General features: G+C 33.3%; 1 protein-coding gene across 9 annotated transcripts in view; it reads right to left on the bottom strand.

Moving 5' to 3' along the window:
- Positions 1 to 22,059, bottom strand: part of DNM3 (dynamin 3) — a 565,331-nt gene that overhangs the window by 368,065 nt on the left and 175,207 nt on the right. For all 9 annotated transcript variants that reach the window (XM_031936892.1, XM_031936891.1, XM_031936888.1 and 6 more), the window contains exon 11: positions 719 to 805. In XM_031936892.1, the coding sequence (XP_031792752.1) occupies positions 719 to 805 (87 nt within the window). The remainder of the gene's footprint in view (positions 1 to 718; positions 806 to 22,059) is intronic.

Raw genomic sequence — 22,059 nt, 5'->3', positions numbered from 1 at the left:
ATTTATAGACAGATAGAGAGATTAGCTGGATAGATTTATGGTATTTTTAATTCTCTTCTTTCCCCCACCATTTCTCTGTTTTGGTTCTCTTTCCTCCTATTTCTTTATTCTTTTTTCCATCTCAATTCTTTTCTCACTTTTCTTCCTATGCACACCTTAAAATCAAGATGCTTAGACACCAGATAATACTATAGACATTTAGAACTAAAAGAGACCTTAAAGATGTTTTACTACAATTCTCTTATTTTTAACGGATGAAGAAACTGAGACAGAGTTGAATGACTTGCCCAGGGTCATATAACTACTAAGTATCTGAGGCCAGATTTGAATTTAGGAACATGAATCCTCCTGACTCCAAGTCCAGCTCTCTATATAAGGCACCACTTAACTGCCTTTTTAATAATTTTCTCTGAAAAGAAAAATCCAATATTAGATTGTTGTTGCTTTTTTTAAGTTTTAAGTGGCCCTTGATTAATTATTTTCTCTAATATCAGTGGCCTCACAAAAAGTACACTCCTCAATGAGATATTAGCAATTACAGGATTATCAAAAATTTCCTAATTCTAAAGTTAATTGGTGTACTAAGATACAATGATTTCCTAAAATATTTAAAACATTTTAAAGGAAAAAATGTACAAATTATTGCCTAGAATTTCTCCTAAAGAAACATATCTGCTTTATTATTTCCTCACCCATCAACTTAAAATTTATTTCTTACCTGGTCTTTAGTCTTTCCTTCTCTTTCACGAATGTGGTTAGCAACAATCCGTTCTGTTTCTTCACAAAGTCTTGGAAAGTTTGCAAGCTATAAAAAAAAAATGAATAAAAACAAATTATTTTGAAACATGCTACAAAAAGAAACATGGAGGCACTGCATTATCTTCTTTACTGAAATTTAGGAACCTTCTTTTTATTTTTTAAATAGAGCATTAAATATCCATATTTTTGACCCAGAAGTCCTACTGCTAGACATATACCTTTAAGGGGATCAAAGATGTAACAAAAGACCCTAGCTGCACGAAAATATTTATTGTAGTAGCAAAAAGATGGAAACAAAATACATGTTTATTAACTGGGGAAGAACTAAACAAACTGAGGTTTATGAAAACCCCATAGAAATAACAGAATGTCACTATATTATTTAAATAAAAGTTGAATATTCATATATAACTAACATTAAGAAAAGCTTGGAAAGACTGATACAAAATGAAATAAGTACAACAATAACAACAAAATGTAAACAATTATGATATTAAAAAAAAGAACCAAATAAAAATTTAAAAAATTATTACATAAATGTAATGGCCAAAGTGGGCCCTAGAGAACAGAAAATTCTGCCTCTCTCCTGTGATGCAAAGGTTGAGGTTTATATATATGTAATGTTTGATAGACTGGGAGGCACAACGGATATACTAAATACCATAACTGACCTAATCACTTTTCTCTTTCTTTTAAAATTTTTGTAACTGCAAATGATGTGTTGGAAGAGGAAGGATATAGTTGGAAATGAATGTGATATAAAAACAAAAAGTATCAAGAAAAATCATATATTTTAACTTAACAATACATTATCAAAAAGATAAAGTAATACATAGTCAAGGAAATCTACAAAGCTATTATTATCACTGAAGAATAATATTTTTAAAAAAACATCAAGTAAAATAAACATAATAGTTTTGTGGAGAAGTAAAATTAACAACTTCAAATACCAAAGAAAAGCATTTAAAAGATTGTAGAATGAACATTTGACAAATATTGATGAAAATGTTTTACTGTCATATCTTTTTCATTAGAAAGCATGAAAAGATTTCTTCTCAGGCAAAGCAAAGCAAAGCAAAGAGTTTTTACAATTTTCCAGATAATTCAAACCAATCACATATTCATCTGAATGTGGGTGAAGGAGTCTTGAATGATTTTGCTTCTGTTAAGAATTCTTTCTCTCTTTTTTTTAGTAGAAATCTCTACAAAACCAGAAACAATGAACATCTAGTAAGTGACTACTTCAAATACTATGGCAGATGCAAAAAATACTAAAACAAATGAAACAGTTCCTGTTCTTAAGAAATTAAAAGTCTGTAGGGGGAAATAATATGTACATAGATAAATATATTCCATATAAAGAAAAGGTAAGGGCTGGTTAAAACTGTAAAAGCTGAAGGATCAGAAAAGATCTCCTGTAGGAGGCAATATTTAGCTGAGCTTTAGAGTCTGAGGACAGACTAAGTACATTCCAGGAATATCAGAAGAAATGCCATATGTGAGGAGCAGCAGGTAGGCGAATTTGACAAGCACCAAAAATAATAAAGTTGGAAATATAGTTTGTAAGCATGTGGTAGAGGGTTTTAAATGACCAACAGAAGAGTTTGCATTTATCCTAGAGGTAATAGTCACTGGTGTTTATTGAGTAAGGACATGGTCCCACCTGTACTTTAAAAATAATTGCCACGGCAGCCAAGTAGAGCAGTGATGTCAAAGTCAAAGAGAAGTGGATTCCTGCTGGCCACATATTTATCCAGAAACCGACAAATAGACATTATTTATGTTGTATTGTATTTTTGTTTATTTTGTTTAAAAAAAAATCTCCCAATTACATTTTATCCTAGCTCAGGTCTCCCTTGGGAGTTTTGTAGATAGACATAGGCAGTGAATTTAACATGTCTAGTGTGGAGAATTCTTTAGAGAAATGAGATGCACGAGGCAAGAGAACAACTGGGAAGTTATTTCAATAATAACAGGTAACAAGGACCTAGGTCCATGATCATATACAGAGAGAGAAGATATATGTAGGAGATGACGTCAAAGCAGAATGTTGATAACTTGCAATTGATTGATCCTTCCAAGCTGGCTCTATTACTATTCTTTATTCCATCCTCAATCTGCGCCTTTGCATAGTCTGTCTACATACCTAAAATGCTTCATTTCCTCTTGTATAATCCCCAATTTCCTTCAAAACTCAGTTTAAAATTATACTTCCCACACTAGGTCTCTCCTGATTGCCCACTATGAGAAAATGAAGCTGATTCCAAGGTCATAAAATTGAATCAGCAAAATGATACTAGAAATAGAAAAGTTTGGAAAAGAAGCTGATAGATGGGAGTGATGATGATGATGATAATGACAATGATGATAAGGAGGAAGAAGAGAATTCTATTCAGCTAGCACACATTATTCTGTTATGATAAAAAAAAAAAGAACAATTTTACTCTCATAATAAATAGCATTAGAGTTATAGCACCTGCAGGCAACTCCAGGTTTACATAGTGGGCCCCCATCAGGTCCTCTAGATCTTACTTTCTCCCTTGGCTCTATACCCCACCCCAGTGTCAGCTACTGCCCTACACACTTAACTAACCACCACCGGTACGACTATCCACTCGACTACAATAACCCAAAGATTAGCTGAACTTGTCTCCCCCAATAAGGTTTGGAATTCATGACAGGAAGAATAGCCTTGCTATTTCCATTTGTATCCCCAGTACTTGGCATATAATAAGCATTTTATAGATAATTTTTTTCTTTTATTCACCATTTCTCTGAATCAAGGTCCTCTGCAGATTTGTCTTGGCTTCAAACCATAAACCCCATTTTTTTCTAATCTACTTTAAAACAAAACTATTTCAAATAAAGGGAGTTAAATGAAAGAGTAAAGGAAGAGTAGTTGAAACAAAATATTTCTTTTATAAACCTGAGACACACTTTTCCACAAATATATACATTTTCAGTTGACAAATACATGTAGAGAATATGGATGGAAGTATATGAAGGTAGGGAACATATGTTACCAGGAGACACATGGAGTTTTATAAATGTGAGAAACACATGATCAGGGTACTTTCAAGGAAGAGCACACACAGAAAACACATGTAGACAGCTGAACGGTCCTGTAGGGCTGCTGATGTCTTCTGGTGACATCATCACGTCTTTCCCTAAGCCTACTGACTATTGACCTCATGTTGTCCATAAGCTTGACACTGACCTGCTGTTCTCATAGGCAATACAAATTGCTTTTAAGTATGAATTCAGTAGTACCTCATCTCTATTTATTATCTTCAATTTCTCTCTTCCCTCTCCCTGTCCCTCTCCCTCTTCCTGCCTCCTTTTCTCCCTCCCTCCCTCTCTCCCCCTTTCTCTCTTTTTCTTTCTCCTTTCCTCCCTCCTTCTTTCTTCCTCCCTCCCTCTCTCTCTCTCTCTCTCTCTCTCTCTGTCTTTCTCTCTCCCTCTCTGTCTCTTTCTCTCTCTGTCTCTGTGTCTCTCTGTGTGTGTCTCTCTCTGTGTCTCTCTGTGTCTCTCTGTTTCTGTCTCTGTCTCTGTCTCTGTCTCTGTCTCTCTCTCTCTCTGTGTCTGTCTGTCTCTGTCTCTCTCTCTCTCTCTCTCTCTCTCTCTCTCTCTCTCTCTCTCTATGTCTCTCTTTCTGTGTGTCTTTCTGTGTCTCTGTCTCTGTCTGTCTCTGTCTCTCTCTCTCTCTCGTTAGACTGTGAGCCTCTTGACTTTAAGTAATGTCTTTTGATTTTTCTTTGTATCTCCAGCTCTTAGCACCTTGCTTAATATTCAGTAAATATTTATTATCTAAGAGTATTGAGGGGATAATTCCCAGACAAGAACTGGCTTCTCTTCATTTACATAAAATATACATTCAGTGCTTTTGCCAGCCTGGTTAGTCTTAGTATTTCAGGTCCAACTGAATGTCTCCTGTGAAAATAATTGTTTTCTTGATTATATTCCACAGAATATTAAGTTGTTGGGAAACATCTCCTGGACACTCTCATAAATATAAATCATACAAATGAAAAGAAATAATAGTGATAATAGAGTGTAGGAAAGCATTAGAAATTTCATTAACAAAATTAAGAAAAGGGAGTGTAACCAAAAAATGTTTTTTTTTGAAATACAAAATAGCAGCAATAATAAATCTTTATTCATAAACTAAATAGCTGACAATTGAAGCATTTCAGACTTTAGATCTTCAACTAGTTTTTAAAAAAGGATTAAAACTAATTATATAATCTTAGAAAGTATAGATAAAAAAAGTCCTGCTTCCAAGCTACTTCCTAGAGATTGGAGGTTTATAAAGACCAAAAGACAAAAGTTTTTAAATTATCCTGTTTATCCAGAAGTGAGAAACTATATTATACATGCATATATATATATATATATATATATATATATATATATAATATTATTATTGGTTCTACAAAATAATATAGTAGACTGGAAAGGAATGGAGAGGTAACCATGTTTGAGTTCTCAGTAGTTTTCAGTAGACTGGTAGACCAGAAAAGGTGTACTCTGGAAAAAAAATCTTCTTATGAAGAATATAAAAATAAAAATGTTGAAAGAGGACTAAGAAGTTCAGAATTTAGTAGTCACTGAAACACAAAGCAATTTGTGCGAATCCCTAGTGTCAACTTGTTGGTGTTGCTGGAAATGCTGCAGGAGCATAAAAATTAAAATGTTAGTTTAAAATGCTCCTGGGCAGTAAAAGAGCATGTAATATGATGCCACATATAAATATAGGGAGGCCTGCTCTCAATTTAGGGCACAAGTCCCAATTCTTGCCCTTATGATTCACACAGGAAGAGAAACAAAACACAGTCATTCAAAGTTATTGCTGATCAGGCCTTCTGCCACTCACCTCATTAGGGAAATAGCTCATACAAAAATAAGCTGTACCCGGAGTCCCCGATCCGTTTTCATTTCCCTTTGCTTAAAGAACAATCGACTTTGCCTACTCAGCTCTATCCCTTAATTCATTTATTTTCCTTCCTTTATTTCTAATTCCTTACTCTACTTCCCTTCCCTAACACACACACACACACACACACACACACACACACAACATTTCTATATCAACTTCATTTTACCCTTAGATATTGCCTAACAAGTCCACAGTATTCAGAATTAGATTTTTTTATCTGACCCAGACAAACCCTGTTCATACATTTTTTACAACTGCATAGTAATACTTTGTTGTTTACCTAATGCTACTTTCACTATTCAGTAACAGTAGCATATGTAGTCATGGAACAAAACTTTTGCTACTTGCTACACACACATATGTGGTTTATTTAAGTTTACAATAACAGTATATCCCCCCAAAAGGGGCAATCAATATGACTGTTCATATTTAGATTTTTATGACGCTGGCAATGAAATATAAATTGTGTTTTATATGTTAATCATTGAATTATTTACATGGCATAAAGTACGTCACCTAACCTTTCTGATTCATTTACAAAGTTAATATTGCTTGTTATATCTTCATGCATTTCAGTTAGGAAATTTGGTGTTAATAGAAAATAAAAAGTCAATAAACATTTTATTAAACACCTACTATGTGCTAGTAACTGAGAGAAGCTCTGAGGATACAAATATATAAAAAAAGAAAGAAAAAGAAAACAGTTAGTCCTTGGGTTTTTAAGAACTGATGAACTTAGAGGGAGGCAAAACACAAAATGAAGCTGAAAATCTGGTGGGCAGGTGGAGGGAAGAGTCAATCAGTGTGGAAGCACATGTGGAGACCCCAAAGAACTTCAAAATGAATGTGAGATTCTGACTGATGAGAGCTTTCTTGATCAAGCTGCATTTCTTAAGTATTTTTTACAGAGTTCTTAGTTTCTCAGAACAAACATAGTGTCTGGCACATTATAGATGCTTCATAAATGTTTATTGATTGACTTTTCCCCATTCACTACATAGAAGCTACCAGGAAGGAAAAAGTGGGGTAATATAGTAGAGGGCTAGGTTTGGAGTGAGAGGATCTTGCCAAAGTCCTAGATCTGCCATTGATCGTTGATTTCTACACAAACCATTAAATTAAACAGACCTCAAGTTTTCTCATCTGTAAAATGGAATATCGTGTAAAGTACCTTCTAGCTTTAAATCTGTGATCCTACATGATTGGATGGCTTCTGAGTCACTTTGTAATTGTAAACAACAACTTCTGCCTTTCTGGCCTTTCAATTCACATGAAACAAATACCAGTATCTAGTCACAATATATTCATACTAGAAATTAATATTAGTCACTAGATGCAAATACTAGACGGAGGTAATAAGTCATCTGTGTGTACACCAATAATATGGAATCCAATGACAGTCTTTTTTTTTTTTAATCATCAGAACTAAGAAACTTCCTAATTGCTTAAAAAAAACAAGTTTTTTAGCTGCTTGGTAAACTTTTAGACATTTTATTAAAATAATAGCTATTTCTTTTAGCAGACAAGCAACTTGCAATTCTTTTTTTTTTAACACATTTTATCCTTCCTTTCTTTTTTTGTGTGATGCAGTTGGGGTAAGTGACTTGCTCAGGATCACACAGCTTATAAGTGTTAAGTGAGGCTGGATTGGAATTCAGGTTTCCTGATTTTAAGGTCAATGCTTTATCCACTGAGCCATCTAGCTGCCCCAGTATATCTAATTTTTTCAGAATTCTTTAGGGATTATATTACACACACACACATACACATATGTACATATACTATTTTACATACTATACATATTTTGTTTTGTGATACAATGAGAGTGCATTCCTATCATATATACTACACTATTATTCATATATTATAACATTACACATATGTGTACTATTTTACATGTATATGGTTTATTTTATGATACAAGGAGAAGATACTTCTCAAGAGGAGAGCATTAAAATATCAAATTCCTTTCAAGAAACAAACATTTTTAACAATTCAAATGAGAAAATAAACAAGTTTTTAAATTTAAATTTAAAATTCTTTCATGATGGTAGATGCTAGCCTAACTCAAAAAATTGTTTGGAACTTTAATGAAACAATATGTATGAGAACACTTTGAAATATTAAAAGTGAAACACCGCTTTGTCATTTTCTGATTTTTTTTTTTCCTTCTGCTCTGGTCAGACAACAAAAAAGTTGAATTTGCATGGTCAGCTGACTTTTATGAGTCTCATTTTAGAAAAGAAAGATCATAGTCTGAAAAGAAAATTTATTAAAATTTTCATGCCATCCACATTTTGTGGAAATCATCAATATCGTTACACCAAAAGACTCTAAAAAGATCTCTCCAAAGAGATGCAACAATTTACTATGAGTGTGTTTGACCAAAACAAACAAAAATACCTTTTTTTCTTTATTAGACTGAAAGTGAATATTTAGACCAAGAAGAATTTCTTTATAGGAAAAACAAGAGTTCAAATTTCATGAATCTAGGCAGGAAACATGCAGATTTTCCTTAGATTTCAGAGAATTACAAAATCATACAATTTTAATGTTGGAAGGGCTTTCAGTAATCATCCCATACATTAATGGATCTTCTTTGTAACATACCTGACAAATAGTCATGCACTCTCTGAAGACCTCCATGAGAGTATTTAGCACCTCCTTAGTCAATCTATTCTATTTTTGCATAATCTTAATTGTTAGGGAAATTTTTCTTAGCATCAAGACTAAATTTATCTGTTTGCCATTTCTACATATTGCTTCTGACTCTACCATCCAATTAAAAAGATCAAGTCTAATCCTTTTTTAAAGTCCTTTAAATACTTGAACATAATAATCTTATTTCTCTTGAGTCTTTTCTTCTCTAGGACAAACATGTATAGTTCCATCAACTAATCTTCCAATGGATTCAAATCCTTTCACAATTCTGTTTGTACTTCTTGGGACAGATTATAAGTATAATTTTTAATGGTAATATGCCAAAATACAACCCTCCAAATGAGGTAAAAAGATCACAGCATTTTCAAGATATAACATCCCTATTTATGTAACTATATCTCTTTTAATAAGGTCTAATCATATTAGCTTTGTTAGCTGTCACATCATACTGTTTACTCATATTTGAGCTTGAAAGTCACTAAATCACTCAGTTGTTTTTCAAAATAACTATTGCATCATCATTCTTCCTCATTGTGAAGTTGACTTTTGTAACCATGATTTATCACTATTGAATTTCATATTGGATACATGAATAAAAATAATTTTAAGTGCTTACTATGTGCCAAGCACTGAGCTCAAATCTGAGTGTGCAAATACAAAAAGCTCAAGGCACTTACATTCCAGTAGCAAAAAAACAACCACAAAAGTGATAGCCAAGAAGGGTTTTTTTAATTTGGGAAGTCACAGAGATGTTTAATAAAATCGTAGGAAGACTGAGTCACATATAGAGGAACAGTATTATTGATGTGATTATCATCCCCAGAAAAGGAGGCATAAAAACCAACGGGGGAGAGACATACTTTATGTAGTGGCATGACCACAGTGCTTCATGGTGAATACTTCTTAGATAAGGGGAATCCTCACCAATCAGAAATACAGAAAAGAGTAAAGAACCAGATGAGAGGTGGAAGGTGGATGGATAGGGGAGCACAAAGATAGCTAGATGAAAGGTACTCTTAGTTTCAACAAAATGTTCTTTCCTCTCAGAAACTTTTCACCAACGAACTATGATCTAATGTGTTAGTTATCCCTCCTAGATTTGGGTCTTCTGCAAATTTCAGGAGAGGTATTTATGTCTTTATCCAAGACAATGATTAAGAAATGTGAAATTTCATAGGTCCTGACACCAATTGTCAAGATTTACTATACATGTCCAGCCATTGTACTTAATCATTAAAAATATTTTTGAGTCCAAACATCCAACCAATTCTGAATTCATCCAAACATTATTATTTTATCCATATCTAAACATGTTTTCCACAAGAATAGCATTAGATATTTTATCAAAAGCATTGCTACAATCTACTAAATTATGTCCACAAGATTTCCCTTATATACTAGTTTAGTAATCTTATCAGAAAAGGAAATGAATTAGTCTTGTTTGATTTCTTCTTAATGAAGCCAAGCTGATTGCCCTTTCTGGATGTTAAGTAACAATTCCTACAAGGATCCATTCTAGAATTTTGCCAGCAAATACTCAAGGTCACCTATAGTCTGAAGAATACAGTTTTCCTTTTCTTGAAAACCAAGTTGTTTGTCCTTCTCTAATCTTTCCTATTTCTATGATCACTCAAATATTACTAACAATGGCTCAGCAATCATATCTGCCAGGCATTTCATTAATGAGGATGAGGGTCAAGAGCCAAGTGACTAGAATTCCTCAAAGAAAAGAAAATGCTCTATCACGTTCTATGTCTTTACCCAACTTGGTAAAAAATTTGGCATAATTTTCACTTTGCCATTTTTAGCATAAACATCATCTTTGCAGAAAAAAAAGTATGTAAAATAAGAACTAATCAGTTCTGCCTTCTTTCTCTTATAAGTTACTGTCATATTCACCCCAATCAAGAGTCCTGTCCACTCTGTGATTATCCTTTTTCTCCAAAAAGTTTTAGTTATTCTTAATTTAGCACACCAGTGTGTAAGCCTTCTTGATACAATCTTTATGGGATCATGATACAATCATTCTGCTAGTCCTGTTTGTTTCCATATTCTATCCATTTCTTTTAAAAATGCAAGTTGCATTTTGAGTTCTATGTGTGCCCATATCAGTTTTTTTCAAACAGATCTCACTTTTCCTTTCCTTTTTTTTTTTTGACCCGAGGCAATTGAGGTTAAGTGACTTGCCCTGGGTAAGTGCCTGAGACCAGATTTGAACTCGGGTCCTCCTGACTTAAGGGCTGGCACCCTATTCACTGTATCACCTCGCTGCCCCCACTTTTCCGTTCTTAATGAAATTATCTCTCTTGGTGTTTCAGAATTTTATTTCAGAGCATCTCACATCCCCATTAGACTGACATAAAGAATATTACTTAGGGAAATCCTTGGAAACTCTCCTCTAAACCATTTAACATTTACTTTCCCCAAATCTAGGGTGGGGTGCATGTAAAGTTTTTGGATTTCATCTCTCCAATAAGTATTTCTTGGAGGGAATAGTCACTTTCCCCAAGAGTTTCCAGTACTTCCACCACAGCAGCCCATTCCTATGTATTAATGCCAATAAAATCAAGAAAAGAATTTATACAAATATGTAGCCTTTTCCTTGTTTTTACTAATATCTTTCTTGTTTCCCTTTTTTTAATGAATTCTGAAGAAAATGAAGTTTAATAGTAATCTACTTTCTTTCTTCTTTTTTCCTTATTTTCAGTGTTCTACTTCTATGCCCAAATTATAAAAGATTATTTCATCTCTCCTCTACCCTCCATTGTTTTTCTTTTCTGTTACTTTCCTTTCTTCATTAAGATCATAAAAATGTAACAAAAGCACTCCCAATCCCTCTGTGATTCCTTCTACAAATCTTGATAATATTATGGTTGGTTGGCTGTTTTTTTTTTAAACAAGATACATATCATTCTCCCACCTTAGATTGTAAGCAGTTCATCATGGTTTATTCCTTTCTGCTCTCTCATATTTATATTTTTATTGTTTCATTTGATTTTTGATTTTGTATTTCAAAGTTTCTTTGTAGCTTTGGTTTTTTTCATTAGGAATGTTGGAAGTCCTCTATTCCATTAAAGATTAATCCTTATCCTGTGTGATTATATTCATTTTAGATGACTAAGTCTTTTTTGACTGTAAGCTTATATCTTTTGCCTTCTTGAAAATCATATTTCAAGTTCTATATCCCTCCCCTAACAATGGCTATAATGAATCTTGTGTGACCCTGACTGTACTCACTGACATTTGAATTAACTTTTTCTTTTAGTGTTTCTTTTCTTTCCTTCCTTCTTTCTTTCTTTCTTTCCTTTATTAAAATGGGATTAAGCTTTAGATTTTAGCCAGAATATTCCTGAGTTTACATTTGGGAGTTTCTTTTAAAAGACAGCTAGTAATTTGTTTCCGTTTTCACTTTGTCCTCTGATTCTGAGAGATCTAGGTAGTTCTAGACATTTTAACATGATGTCAAGTTTGTTTTTTTTTAATCGAAGATATCAGGTAGTCCAATGATTCTTTCTTTTCAAATTTTTTTGAGGGAAAGGACAAATTGATTTAATTAGCTGTTCCTTTCTCCGTTGCTGTATTTGATTGCCTTTCTTGTATTTCTATTATCTGAAGTCTTTGATAAGCAAATAATTTTGTTTATAGAAATTCTTTGAGCATTTTTATTTTTGTTAAATTCCCTCTTTTTGTCAAAGGTTAGATTTGCAAGACATGTCATTTTTGGTTGCATCTTAAGATCCTTTGATTTTCAGAACATATTATTTCATTCCCTCCTCTTTCTGGTGAGTTTCTGGGCAGTTTCCTTGTTTTAATCATGCATTATGGTGTTCAGGTTTTTTGACATCCAATTTTTCTGATACCTAAAACTCTTTGTCTCTACATATCATGTCTTCAAAATCAATATGTTTTGCCTGTATTAGAAACATGTTTTCTTTTAATTTCATTGTTTTTTTCTTCTCTTCTTACAAATTATCCTTCACTTCTGTGTATTTGCATTTCCTATATTTTCTCTTTTATTTCTTTGGTGAGAGTTGTCATCATGGATTCAGTTTTTTCTATACTGCCAATCATATTTGCCGTACAGGCCATAACTTCTAAATTTATAGTTTTTTATTTCTCTTTTAAACAAGTCCAGAACATCATATTGTAGTTGCATATACTCTGGGGATTCCACAAAATTTTCTGCCATGGTGGTTTTGATTCATTTTCCTTTATCTTGCAATATTAATTCATAGGTATAGGGCCTCATTTACCTGATCTGGAGGTCATGTTCCCTTCTGTTTTTAATATCTTTCTTGTATAGCTTCTTAAGTTCAATATCTTTAAGTTACTTTTCTTCCTCCTGAGATTTTTTGATGATTTTAATCTTTTTCTTTATAATTCTCTATTGATCACTGTCTTTAATCCTTCCCCTTTCATATGATTATTCCAAGGACTAGCAGTCAAGGCACTCTCACTTTTCTTCTACACTAAATAATTCATATCTTCACCAACATCATGTTTTTACTAACATCACTAACATAATTCATGTTTTACCAGTCTCTGCCCCCAAGTGACATGAAAAGTATATACAGAGAGAAGGCATTGACAGAATGGAAGGGAAGATAGAAAAGTCCTCTTGCAAAAAAAAAAAAAAAAAAAAAAAGTGGAATTTGAACTGAGTTTTAAAGGAAGAAAGAAAACATTCTAGAAATAGTGGAAAGTCATTTAAAAAAAAAAGAAGTCATAGTTGAGAGAGAGAAGTATCATGTATAAGAAAAAAGATAAGAAAGCCAGTGTAGCTGGATCATAAATTATGTAGGAGGGACTAAAGTAGATGTAGAGTGTAAACATAGGGAGGAACGAGTTTGTGAAGGGCTTTAAAACCAAACTGAGGATTTTATATTTGGTTCTGGAGGTAATAGGGAACCTTTAGAGTTTGAGGTGATAGGGTTTGAGTGGGGATGTTGATGTAAGTATGTGTAAAGTGAGTAACAGGCCTGATTAGAAAATAGAATTAGAAAGTTATTAAAGTGACAAGAGGCATGCTGTCTACATATTTATTTTCCTCTGGATCCATAATCAATCACAAATACCTTTTTAAACTTGCTGTTGGTATATTATCTTGTGTTATTAAAGTCTTTAAAATTTTAAATAGATAACAGAAAGAATCTTCAATTTATATTTTATTATTTCTCAAAAGCAAAGTCAAATTCAAACCTGAAGCATTTATTTCCCAACTCTTCTATAACAACTCTGCAATAGCCATTACAATTTCCTTGTCCGAATTTCCATGTCATTCTACCTTTCCTCTAGAATTTTCATGACATCATTTGAATACTCTAGCTCCATAGATTCTCCAAACTGAACTTGTTGCAAATGAAAGAATTTTACGACTAGACTCAGGAAACTTAGGTTTGAATATCAGTTCTCACCTATACTTCACTTAACCTCTCTGAATTTTCATCTCCTTATTTGCAAAAGGAAAGAGTAGGACAACATCACCTCCATGATCCTTTGAATTTCTAAATTTGTGATCCAAAAAATTTCTTCTAGTTCTAAATCTGGGATCTGGATGACTTTCTTTGCTAATAAGTAAAACTATACTAGGGGTTTTCTAGCTATTTTTCAAGAGTTATAAAAAAGGACAACAAAGCAAATCTAATTTTGAAAATAGAATTATAAATGGGGTTGTAGAATTTAATATAATCTCCTCTATGTAGTCAGCATTCAAATGTTAACTAGTCAATGGAAACAGTTTATTTGTAAACTTAAATTGAAGAATATTAAATAACAAAAATGAATTGAATTGTCATGAAGAATCTTTAAAGATTTTTAAGAGCAGAGAACTTTAATATTCAATCTCAAGATACGCTTTAGGGTTTTAACACTACAAATTTAAGAGTAAAGGTAAAATTAAAAATAATGTAAACATATCACATCAAAATTATTAATATCAAAATTTCATCTGAAAATGTGGATATTTTAATGATATTGTACTAAATACACCAAATCCAAAAATGCCTTCTAAATGAGCTCCACAATCACTTTAAAGAGTTTGCCTTAACAATAGAGAACAACACAGTGAATAAAAACATACCTTTCCCCTCCCAAACTCGGATATAGAACTGAATGAATAATCTATTATTCAAATTAGCCAATCCATTTAATAGGTAGAATGGAACAATTTCACAACACTTCACATCTGTGATTTCTTTGATGAGAGATCTACCTCCAAAGATGTAGATAATAATTTTTTCATGTCACCTCATTTTGCATTATTTGCATCTACATTTTCCTGCCTGTCTTCCATAATCTAAACAATGTCCTGGAAGCCATCCTTTCCTTATATTGAACTTTCAATGCCATGTGGCATAGTAGACTACTGATCTTGGTGACCTAGGTTCAAAAACTACCTCTGTCACTAGTTTTGTGCCTATATGCAACTACCTTATAGAGTTATTGTAATGATCAAATGGGACATAGGTGTTTTACAAACCTTAAGGAATTAAATACCAACTAATATTAGAACTATTGATATCAACGAAGAATGCAGAGTTTCCAGCATTTATTGCTCCTTTTTGTCATGTGATTGAACTTCAAACTTTTCAAATAGTTTTCTGATGACAGGAGTGTTGTTTCTCTAAGAAACTCTGGGTTAATAACACATTGCAACTTGCTTATACTGACTATGTGACTCTCTATTATCCTTGTGGGTGACCTTTAAATCTATTTCTTAGAAAATGGGATATTTTATGATTCACAGCTGTAACAATTCATCAGAAGAATATTATTAGGGAAATTACATCTCATGAAGAAGCAAAAGAAACCTATTACATTTGAGGGAAAGAAGAGAGGGGGATGAACATTGTGTGAATCTTACTCTCATCAGATTTGGCTCAAAGAAGAATATTATTTTTTTAAAATGAGCCTTTGTTTCAGTGCCATAAGAAATGTATGCATTATTATGAAAGTTATAGACAAAAGTAATCATTTCTGACTGGAAAAAGGAAAGTAAGTGAAAGTTGCTTCAAAGAGATGGCATTCATCTGGAAATTGAATAATTAGTAGAATTTCAATAGGTAGAATTGAGGAAGAATATTCTAGACATAAAAACAAATGAATAAAAACATTAGGCAACAAAGCAGAGAATACACTCAGCAAGATCAGTTGGTTAAAGTATCAATAACATGAAAGAAATTAGCTAAGATGAATCTGGAAAGGTGAGTTGGAACTACACTAAGTCCTTGAATGCCAGGACAAGAAGCTTAAAATTAATTTAGTAGGCAGTAGGGAACTCCTGAATGGTTTTGAGCAGGACAAGTATTCAGAGCTATGCATCAGAAAATTTCACATGGAAACAATGTATAAAATAGATTGAGAAAGAAAAGAAATAGGGATGGGAAGAATATCAGGCAATGACAACAGTTCAGAATAACGTATGTAAAGGACAATTATAATAAAGAGTCATTTCATTCTACTCAGAAAACTATCCAAAAAGATAGCATGATGCTTAGCCTGTTTCAAAAAATACCTAAAGGAGACTTTTTTAAAATCTCTCATTTCTTATTGCCCTCTAGTGGAGATACTGAAGAATAAAAATGACCAAAATATAGCCAAAATCAAAAATAGAATGATACAGGAAAAGCAAAGGATTTGGATGAGCTATAAGTGAAGAACTGTTTTTTAAAATTCCTGAGTCATTTGATGTTTTTTAAACAAAGGAAATATGTTCACACCTTCCAAAAACCAACTTTCATTGCTGAACTTTCAGCCAATAAAAAAGTTCAGCTTTTTAGATCCAACTGGATTTAAGCCCTGGCTACTAAAGCCTGTTCGACTACCATAGAAATTGAAGAGGAAAAGGAGGCACTAAGTTCATTTGTAACACAACAAAAATAGACCAAAAGCAAAATACTAATGGTGAGTGCAATTTTCTGTCATTTTCTACACATAGTTCATGAACTTACAAATTAAATAAATGATATGAATTGCTATGGCCAAATAGTGATCTTTCCCTATTTGAATCGCTCAGTTTTGTGTTTGTGAACAGAGTACTAGATGTTTGCTTTGTTACAAAACTCAAAATTTAGCATTACTTATAGCAAATGGTAAAATAAAAAAATCTTTGTCCATTTTTCTCCTTTGTCAAGAAAATGCACACTCATCCAAAAGACTTTTTGTGCTTTGTTTTGTATGTTTTTTTTCCTTTTTGTTTAAATTAGGCTTCTAAAAATCTTATTTGAGCTCAGATTAAAGAATCAGTACATTTTTTCTTGTGAAAGACATTAAGATACTAAGATGCTTTGGTAAAGAGGAGATAGAGAAAAGGCAGCTGGAAGAACATGCCCACTAGAAGATTTCCAAAGTTAAGATGTCCTTGGGATTGAGCCAAATAGCTCATAAAGCTCCAATGTTCTTGTCTTGTCCTGCTTTGTCCCAGAGACAACTGTGAGAAAATATTTGTAGGGAATATGCATTCCCCCCAGCTTAAGATCCTAGTTGGTCTTTTGGTACTCAGAAACATATTTATTCATGAGTAGCACAAAAATACACATATATGCATGTATATTTCCTATTAATGTTCATGAAGATAAAGAGAAAATTATTTCAAGAACTCACATCCACTCATTTAGGAAGAGTAGCAACCTCCATTAAAAGGAATACTAACAAGGCAAAAGAGTTTCCACCAAAAGCGGCTGGTATGAATAAATACCAGATTACATTACGGTTTACAATTAACATCATAATTTTTTAAGGTCTTAAAAAAACATGATTTCAAAATATAAAGGAAATTAAGCAATGGAGGAATAACAAAATAGATGCATTATTAAAAACCCCATTCATACTCTTGAATTTTAATGAGTGATCCAAATAGCCCCTTTAAAGCCACATTCAGGTTTCTTTAATATATTGGATAATTTTTTTAAATTCTCAGCTTAAAAAATACATCAGTATTTTCCACTTACAAAATCTTTCCTATATAATTTTTTAAAATGTCAAATGAAAGGCGTTATTTAACGCAGAATCACTTTTGTGTTGTATTTGAATGGCTATAAATAACTCATTTAATGACATCAATGTTATAGCTCAATAGTTGCTATGTTCATACTGCGGTAAAGCAGGAAACCTATTGTTCCAAAAGTATAATATATATACAAAAGTATAATATGTATATATATATATATATATACACACACATATATATTATTATTTGATATATAAAGCAGCAGATATGTGTGTACACATAAAAAAAAGCATATTCCCTTTTTAACAGGTAGTTTCCTACTTTAAAAAAAGTTTGGCTATATAAACTATTGTTATATATCACATGGAAAAACCTATATTTCTGTGTCTGTATGTGTATATGTGTGCACGTGTGTGGGCACGTGTGGGGTATTACTGAGGTGAGAATGAGAGTAAGGATATGAGAAAGAAATTTCCACTTCCAAATCAGTAATACTCAGAAGACAGTTCTTATTGATTGAGATGAAATGTGTATATTAAGATCACTTGTACTTAAAGGATCTATAAGTCTGAACATATGAATGTTCCTTTAACCAATTTAGATCACAACTCATCTTACTCTGTGAGAGCTGAAAGGGCTAATAACTGAGCAACATGCAGCTAACCCAGTGAGGATCTTCTCCAAATGAGCAAAACTAACCCTCACACATATGGACATAGAGTCTATCACCAGTCTCCCTTTGAAGATTTTTCCAGATACCTGAAGCTTGTGTCTCACTAGCACAGACTTTAAAACATCTGGTTCAGCCTCACTTTAGGATGAGGCACTGAAGTGGAACCTAAGTAGTATTTTAAAAAGCAATTAAATCAATGTTTATTAATAGAATTTTTTGATTCATACCATCCTCTGCACTTTTTTCCCCCATTCAATCACTCATTGTCACTATGGAAACAGAAGATACACAAGTCAAGTTCATTTTGGCTCTATATCACTTCATGAAGGAAAGGGAGGGCAAGGCAAAGTAGGTCTTGCTATTATCCCTAGTTTACAGATGAAAAAACAAACAAACCTTGCCCAGAGTGATGCAGATAGTGAGTTTCTGAAATGGAAATTGAACTCAGCTCTTTTGGATTCCAAGTCCAGAACCTGATCACTGCCTCTACTCTACCTGCCTGCTAGAGAGAATTGGATTTGGATCTGCCATTGATACTTATTACCTCTATGGCTTTAGGCAAGTTATTTAACCTCTCTGAGTCATTTTCTTCATTTGTAAAATGAAGAAATTGGATAAGAGTGTTTAATATCCCTTCCAGCTCTAATCTAAAGATTGTGAATTATCCTAGTGATTTTTTTCCTAGCTCAGTATAATCTACTGGGCAGTATTCTACTGTGGTATATATAGACTTATGAATCCAGGGTTACCTCCAAGCCCCAATTATGAAGAGTGGGACTTTTTCTCAGAAAGCTTAATATAATACTTATTTAATAAAGTTTGAAAAATTTAAAAATATGTAGATTACTTGAAATTCTTGGTATAAGATATTTGATAGGAGATAATAAAAATAATTTATTCATTAACTTAGAGAGGTTTTTACTGAGATAACAATATCTACTTTCAAAACCCATCTGAAAGATAATTAAGAGAACACACACAAAAATACAGAGAGAGACAGAGAGATTGGGGAGAGGGAGGGGGGAGAAAAGGAGAGAGACAGAGACAGAGAGGAGAGAAGAGAAAGTAAAAAGATAGAGAGAGACAGAGAGACAAAGAAAGACTACAAGAGACAGAGAAGGAAGGTAGGAGGGAGAGAGGGAGAGAGAGAGGGAGGAGGAAGGGAGGGAAGCAAATAATATGGTCAAGCTTTCTAATTGTAATCATTTTAATGAAATAACAGTTTAGCAGGTGTCAGACCTATTTGCTCTATTATAATAAAGCTGATTCACTACATATAAGAAACTAGCAAAGTTTGTACTAGCTGGAATGCAGTACAAAAAATAAGCAAATTTATTATTGGCAGGTAAGCAAGATAAATGGATAATGTAGGAGAGGGGTGAAGGTTGCTGCCCCTTACCACAGCACCTAGTTTTCTGTCCTGCCCTTAGCTTATTTTATATGTCAATCAGGGAGAATCTTGGGAAGAACATCATTGTCTCAGCTCTGACAAATCTCTTTACATAGCTGGGGGACTAAAGAGGTATCATCTTTGAAACAGACTTTGGGGAGATAGACTAATAACAAAGAAGTAAGGAAGAATTAGAAGAATTTTCTAACAATTATAACGATAAAAGTCCAGCAGCAAAAATGTCTACATGTCTACAGTAAGAGAAAGGTGACCAAAATAACAGACAGAATTGGAAACTGGGTCTTCAGTTGCGTCTTATTGATTACCTGTCTAGATATGGTGGTACACTGGCCTTGACTAATAAACTAAAAGAATGTATACCTTCCCTTGTCAGGGAATGACTTCTTAAACATTGCACTCTATTATACAGTAGCAGAGATAATGTTGGTAACCATGGGACTGACAGATATCCAAAAAAGATAATATGCTGGAGCATGAAATTGTAGTGACTAGCAGAGTATGTATATATCATGATGATGATACCACAGGACATTGATATGCTTTTATATTGGACACATGAAATCCTCCAACCGTACATGTCCCAAGTGATTGTTTTTCATGCCTATGTCCAGGTCATGTGAGCTCCTAGAATGTACCCCTTCGTACATATTTTCTGGCCACCAATGTTTTCTCCAAAAATGTTCTCCATTCAGTTTCCCTGGCCTAACATATCTTCTACACGGCCTCATCCTCAGGACAGCCAGGTGGCAAAATAAATAATGTCAGCCCTGGAGTTGAGAAAAACTAAGTTTAATTCTGGCCTGAGATACTTACTGAGCAAGTCACTTAATCTCTGTTTTCCTCAGTTTCTCCATCTTTAAAATGGGCATAATAATAGCACCTATCTCCCAGGGGTATTGTGAGAATCAAATGAGATAATACTTGTAAAGCACTTAGCACAGTGCCTGATATATACTCTGTGCATGCTAGCTATTATCATCATTATTAATTATTAATATGTTTCTTCCCCTTGATTATACAGTAATCTATAAGGAGTATGCCTGATGTGTATAAAATGAGACTTCACTAAGTAGTGTCCAAAAAAATCATCTTTGTAAAAGGTATCAACCATTAAATATATGATCCCATCATTAAGATTGGACAAGTGGTCAGAGGATTGGACTTTGAGTCTATATGTTTCCTCCAAACATGAAAGCTATCCAAAACAGAGTCTAACTCTCTTCACAGGAAAAAACAAGTGGTCAAAGAGCATTTCTTGTCATCATCTTGGCAGCCTAGTCCATCAGGACAGATAATTAAAAATATAAGTTAGTCCCAAGAATAGACAGAAGAAAGACAGAGGGTTAAATTTATTCTAAATGTGGCAGAATACTTCAAACAACTGTAATTTCTCTCTGAAAAAAATAAATATCTAACTTATTTTTTTTTCTTCTGATGATTCTGGGAATCAAATAGCAATCAATTTACCCACTTTTGAAAGTTGCAGGTTGTAAAGGACATTGGAAAGTTACACATAAGCCATAATTAAACCAAAGCAAAATACCAAGGAAAAATGTGTAGCAGAAATCATAAATGATTATTATCATAGAATTGTGCAACTAGGAAAATGAGTCAGTCATATAGAGAGCAGAAAGAATGACCTTACAGACAGATCACATTTCCCTCCTAGTCATATAATATCACAATATCTAGAAGAAGGTAATTAGAGAAATCTCAATCAGTACATTTCATGTGATGGAAAGTATTTGGTTGTCAGTCTATGTGTCTGCAATATATTACTCGATCAAAATGGCTAGACCATATCACACATGTGTGTATACAAAGAGAAAAAAGAAATGTTCCTGGCCTCAATAAGCTTACTTTTTCTCATCAAGCCATTCTCTAATTGATAAATGGTCAAAGGATATGAACAGACAATTTTCAGATGATGAAATTGAAACTATTACCACTCATATGAAAGTGTTCCAAATCATTATTAATTAGAGAAATGCAAATTAAGACAACTCTGAGATACCACTACACACCTGTCAGATTGGCTAAGATGACAGGAAAAAATAATGATGTATGTTGGAGGGGACACGGGAAAACTGGGACACTGATGCATTGTTGGTGGAACTGTGAATGAATCCAACCATTCTGGAGAGCAATTTGGAATTATGCCCAAAAAGTAATCAAACTATGCATACCCTTTGACCCAGCAGTGTTTCTCCTGGGCTTATACCCCAAAGAGATACTAAAGAAGGGAAAGGGACCCATATGTGCCAAAATGTTTGTGACAGCCCTGTTTGTAGTGGCTAGAAACTGGAAAATGAATGGATGCCCATCAATTGGAGAATGGCTGAATAAGTTATGATACATAAATGTTATGGAATATTATTGTTCTGTAAGAAATGACCAGCAGGATGAATACAGAGAGGCTTGGAGAGACTTACATGAACTGATGCTAAGTGAAATGAGCAGAACCAGACTTCAACAACAATATTGTATGAGGATGTATTCTGATGGAAGTGGATTTCTTTGACAAAGAGACCTAACTCAATTTCAATCAATCAATGATGGACAGAAGCAGCTACACCCAAAGAAAGAACACTGGGAAATGAATGAAAACTGTTTGCAATTTTGTTTTTCTTCCCGGGTTATTTTTACCTTCTGAATCCAATTCTCCCTGTGCA

This window comes from Sarcophilus harrisii, chromosome 4 (assembly GCF_902635505.1).
Source record: "Sarcophilus harrisii chromosome 4, mSarHar1.11, whole genome shotgun sequence".
NCBI lineage: Eukaryota > Metazoa > Chordata > Mammalia > Dasyuromorphia > Dasyuridae > Sarcophilus > Sarcophilus harrisii.
This window is presented reverse-complemented; position numbering and strand designations above follow the sequence as displayed.